This window comes from Giraffa tippelskirchi, chromosome 3 (genome assembly GCF_054371585.1).
Source record: "Giraffa tippelskirchi isolate mGirTip1 chromosome 3, T2T-mGirTip1v1.2.pri, whole genome shotgun sequence".
Taxonomy (NCBI): domain Eukaryota; kingdom Metazoa; phylum Chordata; class Mammalia; order Artiodactyla; family Giraffidae; genus Giraffa; species Giraffa tippelskirchi.
The window spans coordinates 36,910,596-36,919,347 of record NC_137277.1 but is presented as its reverse complement, the minus strand read 5'-3'; the positions used below and the strand labels follow the sequence as shown (position 1 = coordinate 36,919,347).

The 8,752-nt window shown below is 43.2% G+C and overlaps 1 protein-coding gene across 8 annotated transcripts in view; it reads right to left on the bottom strand.

The window, feature by feature from the left end:
* Nucleotides 1–45: 45 nt before the first annotated feature.
* Nucleotides 46–8,752, bottom strand: part of RABEP1 (rabaptin, RAB GTPase binding effector protein 1) — a 96,687-nt gene continuing 87,980 nt past the window's right edge. For all 8 annotated transcript variants that reach the window (XM_081579058.1, XM_081579064.1, XM_081579059.1 and 5 more), the window contains 5 exons: nt 8,094–8,283; nt 7,411–7,466; nt 5,074–5,172; nt 3,631–3,747; nt 46–2,722 (listed from right to left, as the gene is read on the bottom strand). In XM_081579058.1, the coding sequence (XP_081435184.1) occupies nt 2,621–2,722; nt 3,631–3,747; nt 5,074–5,172; nt 7,411–7,466; nt 8,094–8,283 (564 nt within the window). In that variant the 3' untranslated portion in view covers nt 46–2,620. The remainder of the gene's footprint in view (nt 2,723–3,630; nt 3,748–5,073; nt 5,173–7,410; nt 7,467–8,093; nt 8,284–8,752) is intronic.

Here is an 8,752-nt window from a genome sequence, read left to right as displayed (position 1 = left end):
TGAAGAGAGACAACCCCCAGATTCAAAGAAAAAGGCCACACAGTATACTAGGCAGCAGCTTTTTTAATTTGAACACTTTCTTCTTAAGGAACACCTCCAGTACAGTTAACAAATGGTTACACCTGAAATCTGCTCAGAGCGGAACTCAGGCTCCATGGTTGCAAGGCCACCACTGGCTCACTTCCATGACAGGCAGTATTACCTTTCAGAGCTGAGTTGGACTGTGCTGTGTCCCGGTACATGTCACTGATGGGTGTGAGGTGCATGTGTAGGATCTCAAATGGAGAAACGGAGAGCTTGGTATACAGTATATGATTTTGTCCTTTAGCTTTAGGTAGTATTTTTATACCTGCCAAATATGAGTTCTGAAAGGTAATACTATACCTGCCTAGAAATGGGTAAGTGACTGCCGATGAAAAGCCACATGATAAGGTAGGTTACAGGTAAGGGGTAAAAGCAGGTTAGACATGCGTGGGAACATGTGTACATGGACTGAATACAAGCACAGGAACACTTGTGAAACCCGACCTTTTTGTTTGTCTTGGAGGGCTAAACACTGCCTTCTAAATCAGTTTCCCATTTATACAGAAAACCCAGTTTAAAGAGGTGTTTCATACCAGAGATTGTTAACAAAACCTAGTCTGTTTTTCTAGCGGATTTTTCTCAAAAAAGTGGGTTCCAACAATTTGCATCTGCCACTGTAAAGACTGCTTACACTTTCCTCATGATTTTATTGGCCCAGAACCATCTTATGGAGAAAAACATGAGCAAGGTGGCCAGTCTCAGCCTAGCAGTTCCCTGGGAGCTGTAGTTCAGTTCATTCAGGAAGATTATGAATTATCCGCCTTGATTTACTACAGTGCCAGTTTTATAATCTAAAACAAATGAGCTTGGAGTTTATCCAAGGAACTGATCTTACACTTACATAATTTAAAGTGATTGCATTTTTGGAATTAATAAAAATTCCCTGTAATTCAATGAGGATACATGTTTCCTTTAAAGGAAACAAAGTACCCCTTTATACAGAAGGACTTTAAACCAATTAAAATGTTTCATGCATGCAAGCCTACAGCACTCTTTCCATAATTAGTATTTACTTTCAAATTCATAATCGTGAATGTAAGACTACAGCAGTAGCCCAAGGAATGAGGTATGTAGGCCATATCTTGTCTTATGGAAGACACAGAAATGATCTTTAGGGTTAGTTCATTATGACTTCATTTATAACAAAGACAATTCAAGTTGTACGTTTACTTGAGCCAGAAAATCTACCTAATCCACTTAATTCCCACATAGTTCCTTCAAGAACTCATCATTACACACCACCAATCACAAAAAGTACTTAAAAACAAGAGTTTTACTTTTGAACCACCTGTATGATGAATTATTGATAAAACAGCATAGCCTTCCACTGGCTAACAGTACTTGCAGGTAAACAGTGAACACACATCCATTCTTGTGCTTTCTGCAACACTTCATAAGGCTATGGCAAAGACAACCTGTCCACTGACACTTTCTCCACACAGGAACGGAATTTAACCTCATAGAAATGACAAAGCAGATTTCCAAACTGATGAACTAGGTGGGTTTCCCCCAACTTCACCATAAGCATCATCACACTCCAGGTCTAAAATACAAAACAGGTATCTGCCAAACCTAGTTATCACCATTTTTGTATCTGACACTTTTGAAACAAATAGTACTCAAATCCACTGATTCAAGTTGAAAATAAAATAAGCAGCAGACTTATACATTTATACTAGGTGTTGTCAGACATAGCTTGTTTTATTAATATTTCTTCCACTGATCCAATAACTGAAACAGTTTTCAAGAGTAGATGGCGCGGGTTCAGCTTGACCCTGATACCTGTGGGTCCACGAAATTTACCAGGTAGCAGAAAAAGTGCTCCCAAACAGTTTCTTGTGCTTTTCCTTTAACCTCAACTTCCAATACATACAGCCCCAGCCAAGTTTTCAAATTCTCATAATCAATTCAGTTCCAACTGAATTGGTTTTGTCTGCCACCATCTTATGGTTCTCAGGCAAGTTTCAGTAGCATTTAAGGTCCTCCAATGCAAGATAAAATGGTTTAAAAAAAATACAGAGCTAGGAAATACAGTCACTAGCCAATGGCCTGCTCTCAAACTTCATATTTTAATATAAAATATTCATACCGCATACTACACCTGTCTGCTAGCTGAATACTGTTACTGATGAACTCTATCTAGACAACAGGAAAAAAAATTCTCGCTTCCAACATCTACGAACAGGAAATGTCATTTCAAACACTATTAGAAGGGTGCTTTAGGGCAGGGAAATGTCGGATAAAGCAGGCAAGGAAACAGCACTTTCTCCGTCACCAAGTCTGATCCCATGCTCGCTGGAATCCAGTCTGGAGTCTGGTTAGTGTTCCCATTTGAAAGGTCTTTTTGCTGCAAGTTACCCTGGCTGTTTGCTGTTCCTGTGCTGCACAGTTGCCTCCCACTAGAATTAAACATTTCTCCAGTCTTCCTTTTTGTGTGTGTGACTTCTTCTTCAGTTAAGAGTTAAATAATAATTAATGTTGCTCTAAAGATGAGTTAAAAACCCAAAGTGCAGGCTAGAGTCCTGCCATGAGGGTGTCATGTCTCAGGGAGCTGGTTAATGTCTGTCAGTTTGGTGTCATTCAGAATTGCCCGGATTCTCTCCAAGGAGTCCGCCTGTCGGATCCGCTCTAATTGCACCTAGAGAAATAACGCAGTGACGTAAGTGCCGGTGGCTCTTGCTTGACTTTCTGGTTTACTGTGATTGGTTTAGCTGAAATGGAGATTAACTCACCAGAGACAAGTCACTTCAAAGAAGGCAGCAAGAACAATTAAATTCAAAAAACAATTCCCGGGAGGTTCAAGAGGGAGGGGACATATGTATACCTATGGCTGATTCATGTTGATGTTGGAGGAAACCAACACAAACACAATAGTGTAAAGCAACTATCCTTCAATTAAAAATAAGTTTTAAAAAGATTAAAATAAAAACTAACTAAAAAACACTTCCCCAAAGCTGCTGTGTAACAGACCCAGTGTAAGGTGCTGGGACTGTGGAGATGAGTGAGACCTGATCCCTGAGAAGCCATAGTTCAGTTGAGGAAACAAACAAGCTTTACAGAAGTTCAGCACAATATACTAAACACTATGCCTGGGGACTCAAAAGAGGGTTCCATGGGGAGGAAAAAACTAATAAGCAGGGCCTTGGAAGAAGGAACAAGGGGGCAATGAGACAAGGATGCTTCCAGAGGGAACACCATGTTGGGTGCAAGGAACCACAAGTAGTTTTTAAAAATTATAACAGTATAAAATGTAAGGTATAGAGCTATAGGCCTGGTTGGGAAAAGTCTTACATGCCATGTAAGGGCTTTACATACCACCCTTAAGGGCAGCAAGGAGGAAGAAAAGGGGACAAGTGTGAGGAACAATGGAGGGACAGGTTGCCAGCTGAAATGACCAGGCAGGAATATGGGGCAGGGGCAGCCATAGTCCCTAGTCTTCTAGGTTTTGTCAGAGGTTGAGTCAGGGATTAGAAAATTCTCCTGGAGGCCAAGAACCCCAAAAGTGCCTCCTCGGTGTTCCATCTAGGGGTTTCCCAAATGACTTACCTGAAGGGTCTGAGAAAGCTTTACGAAATCTCTCTGCACTTGTTCACTGACATCTAGTTCAGTCTGCAACCTCTGAGCTTTGTTCTTCTCTTCGAACATTAGTTGTTCGACAGTAACCTAAAAAATACAAGTTTTGAAGGAGGATTAATGCTGGAAAGCCACACATCAGTCACTCAGGAAACCTGGGCAGCACTTGTTTCCTACTGCGAGAGAGGAAAGATGGTGCCTGTCATGTTCCCATATCCTGTTAGTCTCCCTTTATTTCTGTCTTCACAAGGCAAGGGTGCAAGCTGCTTAAGCTACCTGCTCTAGATGCTTAAGTGAATCAAGTATTCAAGCCAAATTAAAATGAAAGTGCAGGCCCCACCTCACCCCCAGCCGCCCACTGATAATGATTAATCATCAAAAAGCAGCTGTTGTTAAGATCAACAACTATCACAGCAACAGGGAGAGAAACTTTAGGGCTTTTCTCTGACAATCATGACAGTTACGCATCTGCCAGGAAAATCCTGAGTCAGCCTTAGGCAGCCCTGCTATCTCTAGTCTTCCTGACAGAACTCCACCAGGACCCCGTGCATGTGCTAAGTGCTAAGTCACTTCAGTCGTGTCCAACTCTGTGCGACCCCACAGACGGCAGCCCACCAGGCTCCCCTGTCCCTGGGATTCTCCAGGCAAGAATGCTGGAGTGGGTTGCCATTTCCTTCTCCAGTGCATGAAAGGGAAAAGTGAAAGTGAAGTTGCTCAGTCGTGTCCGATTCTTAGCAGCCCCATGGACTGTAGCCTACCAGGCTCCTCCATCCATGGGATTTTCCAGGCAAGAGTACTGGAGTGGGGTGCCATTATCAAAAAACACAAACACAACATTTTTACACTTAAAGATCAGACCACAGCCCCCCTGAAAGCAAACTTCCCCCACAATTAGGCCCATGCACTTTTATTCTAACAGGACTAATCAGAATGTGGGCAGCAAATACAATTCAATGCACCATTGGATAAAATCAATCGAATGGAATGGCACTTCCACAGCAGTGTCTCTGGCTTCGATGGTGCCAAGTCTGGTTCATGGCCTTCAGCCAGCGGGGCCTGTGACAGAGACCTAACCAAGCCCTGAAGAGAAATCCATTTTCTCCCTGAAGCGGAGAGTCACCAGCTTTCAGAAGGGGGCTCTTTCAAAGGAGCAGGGCTTCTTTTTAAACAGGGAAGATGTCATCCTACATCCTTTACATTGTTGTGGGGGGGTTTTATATTATTTATTTATTAGGCTGGGCCAGGTCTTCGTTGTGGCATGCAAACTCCTAGCTGTGGCAGGTCAGATCTAGTTCCCTGACCAGAGATCGAACCTGAACCCCCTGCATTGGGAGCACAGTCTTAGCCACTGAACCACCAGTAAAGTCCCTGCTTTTTTTTTGTTTTTCAATGCAACTACCAACAAAAATGTTTCACCTTAGCAGCAGTTTCTTTCTTCAGCTGTTCTTCCAACGTCATTTTCATCTCCTGAAGACTCTCGAGCTGTTGAGACTTCTCTCTTAACGTGGACTCCAACTGTAAAATTAAGAAGGAAAAAGCTGAAACACAGAAACTCCCTGCAGGTGACAGCACACCTGCCAGAGGAGCCTGCAGCCTGAAGAACTGCACCTAAATGCTCATACTCCTAGGCCTTGGATATTGGCTATGCTTGGAATCCTCTCCTTACCCTCTGATATCTGTGGATTTTCAATTTATTCAAGACCTATTGTTTCTTTTATTAAACGTTTATTAGGTACCTCCTATGTGCTGCAGGAGAGACAGAAGTGTATATTAACCGTGGCATATGAACATGGATGAAGAAGCACTTAACTCTGCCAGAAAAGTTGGCAAGGGCTTCCTTGAAGAGATGACATCTGACCCTTAAAGGGGTTGTAAAGGGGAGAAGGTGGAGAGAACGACTCCAAAAGGAGGGAGCTGACATATAAAAACAATGAGTTAAGGAACTGAGCTGAGTTCTTGCTACCTCACAGCACAGGGTGCTGGCCCTGGAGGCGGAGGCCCAAGAGGCAGTGGTGAGGCAAGGGAGCCCAACCAGGCTAAGGGAACTACTGAAGGGTTTTAAACCAGACTGGCTCACTGCTGCTGCTGCTAAGTCGCTTCAGTCGTGTCCGACTCTGTGCGACCCCATAGACGGCAGCCCATCAGGCTCCGCTGTCCAAACAGTGGGAGTGGGAAAGACACACACATTGGGACACTGGTGACTCCTGCCAGCACAACCTTGATAGCACGGGGGGCCGAAGCCAGATGGCAGTGGGTGGAGGAATGACTGGGAGGTCAGGTAGTGGAGATGACTCTTTCAAGAACTCTGGGCATAAAAGGAAGAGAAAGATTGGTAGCTGGAAAAAGAAATGCAATTCAAAGAGAAACTTCTCCCCTCTTTACTAGGAGACCTCTAAGCGTGGTTATGCAAAATGGAAAAAAACAACACGTAGAAGTTCAAGGCCCACAGTGAAAGAGGAAGACAGCGAAGATGCCAGGAAAAGAAGTGAGTGGTTCAGTCAAAGCACATGTGCAGTGACAGAAGACTGGTCAGAATCAGGTCATCCTTTCTTAAGATGCAAGAAAGAGAAGACTGGGAGGAAAAAGGCAAACATGTTACTGCGGAGGCAAGAGCTGAAGATGGTCCTGCTTACGATAAGGGTACACAGCCATCATTAGGTGAGGTGAGGTGAGTGGTGACTGAACAGCCACTGCAGGGAACGTAAGGGAACAACTAAGAACAGATGAAAAGCTACTGAGCAGTACATGGCAGCAGGAGCAGGCATGTTACTCCTTCCAGTGGTCCGAGAGGCAGAGAAGGTGGACACCAGGATTAGTCCAGGGTTGGGCATATCGAGTAAGGTCAGCAGAAAGACAAGGTATGAGTGGGCTTGCGGGCACTGGGGGAAGACTAGCTAAAGAGACAAGCCCTGTCAGACGCCGCTTAGAAGCAAAGAAAGCAAAGTCATGAGGAAGCTGCTAAAACCAGAAGAAAAGGAAAAGTTCAAGGGAGTGAAGGTCTGAATGAGGTTCTCAGACAGATAAACCTATAGGATAAAGGGCTAGAAAGATGGTAGACTGGAGTCAGGAGATATGAGCCTGGAGTGAGACGTCAGAAGTGGGGCCAGGTGCAGGCAGGAGTGTGGGAAGGAAGGGCTGGGTGGAGGTAAAGGTCACTGACTCAAGGAATTATGAGGCCAGTGAGCTGAACTGAGGTCATTTACCAGAAGGTGTTCATGATGTCTTCAGAGATGTAGACTAAGCCAGGTAGAAAACATCACCTCCTGTTTGTAACAGACTTCATACGTATTTCCACGGTAGCTTTAAGTACGTATCATGTTAAGACCATGCCTTGGGTGGTCCAGTAGCCAAGACTCCATGTGCCCAATACAGGGGGCCAAGGATCGATCCCAGTTCAGGGAATTAGATCTCACATGCCACAACTAAGACCCAGCGCAGTCACTTAAACCAGCCAAATAAATATCCTTTAAATAAAGAAAAGACCATGCCTTGCCTGTCTTCCCACCACAGTGGAAGCTCCAGACTAAGTCACATCTCAGTCTTCCCTGTATCTCCTCCCGTCAACACACAGCAGGCTCTCATCAAATGGTCTCTACCGTCATCACGTCCGTATTCCACTATACTTTTCCCGGGAGTTCCTTGAAGGCAGGGACTATGTTCTAACTATGCTTTATTCCTGGAGTCTAGCACAGTAGGATTCAATAAATACCTACTAGCTGCTGACAGAATCAATTTGAAACTCATGAAACTCACCTGTCCTTTTTCTACTTTTATTCTTTCTAATTCAGCTTTTAGGCTAGAGATGGAAGCTAGGAGAAAAAAGGAGACATGTTAGCATTTATTATTTTGCATTTAAATCTTAAAATGCCTTTTTGTACTACAGCTCAATCTCACAACGAAAGGAGTCAAATGTACTGAACACAGTGGGTAGGGTGGTGGTGGGGGACCAACAGCCCCTTCTCACAATTATCCCCAACCAATCAGCATAACATTCAAGCTCATGTCAAAGTCAGAGCACACACAAATGAACACCATGGCATAAACTATCTCTGCCTCAAATACCGACACTTCACTATGTGGTGGGGTGAGGGCGGAGTAACCCTGGCAGAAGTCTACTAACACTTCTAAGTTCCGAAGGAACTGCCACCCATCTTCTCACAGGCTCCAGTGTCTGGATTCAAGTCCTGAGTTCCCTGTCTGTTTAGTAACTGCCAGAGAGGCCACCAGAGCTCCTAAAAAGATGAGTTTGGGGTTTTTTTTTTAAACTCCTTATCAGGGGCTATATCAGAACATGTGGGAAAAGGGACTGAGTCCTTACTTAGTTCCTTCCTATACTTTTTGTTTTCTACATTCCAAGACTATGTACTACTTCTTATAACCAGAGAAAAGTTTTATTTAGTGCCTCCAATTCTAAACTACATCACTTTTATCTTCACCTATTTCTTCTTTGCAGTTTTCTATTTCTAGCTGCAGAGTTTCTTCAAGGTTTTCTTTTAAACACTGTTCTGCTTGAATCTGCTCTTTTAGGAAAAGTATTTCAGCCTTCAGCTTTTCTTCCATGTGATCTGCTGCTGTCCGCACATTAATGATATTCTCACGGTATTTTAATACCAACTCCCGGAGTGCCTGGATCCAAGAAACACATAGTTACTGGGTTTTTAAGGGTGAAAGAAAATAAACAAAAAAAGCTAAAAATTTTCTGCAACCAGAACTTTAGATATTATTTTAGACAGTTCAAAACTTAGGACTTGGAACCCAACCCATTCTCGGCTTCAAGAGGCAGGTGTCATGCCATGTTAATATTCAGTATGTTATAGAAATAAGATAACATTGCCAACCAAAAAATGTGTATTGTGAACTACATATTTTTCCCTCAAAACTGTTTCATAAATGGAAAAATTAAAATGTTGGATGACTTACAATGTGGGGTTCACTATGAATAGCTTAGACATTTCCACTATTATCTGCTTAAATTTGAGAGGAGTTAGTGAATGAGGACCAAAAAGACTGCAACTCAGAAGCAAGTGTGAACTCCAAGACAACAAAATATACTTATTTATTTATTTATTCATTCAAATAAACACTTGTTGAACAT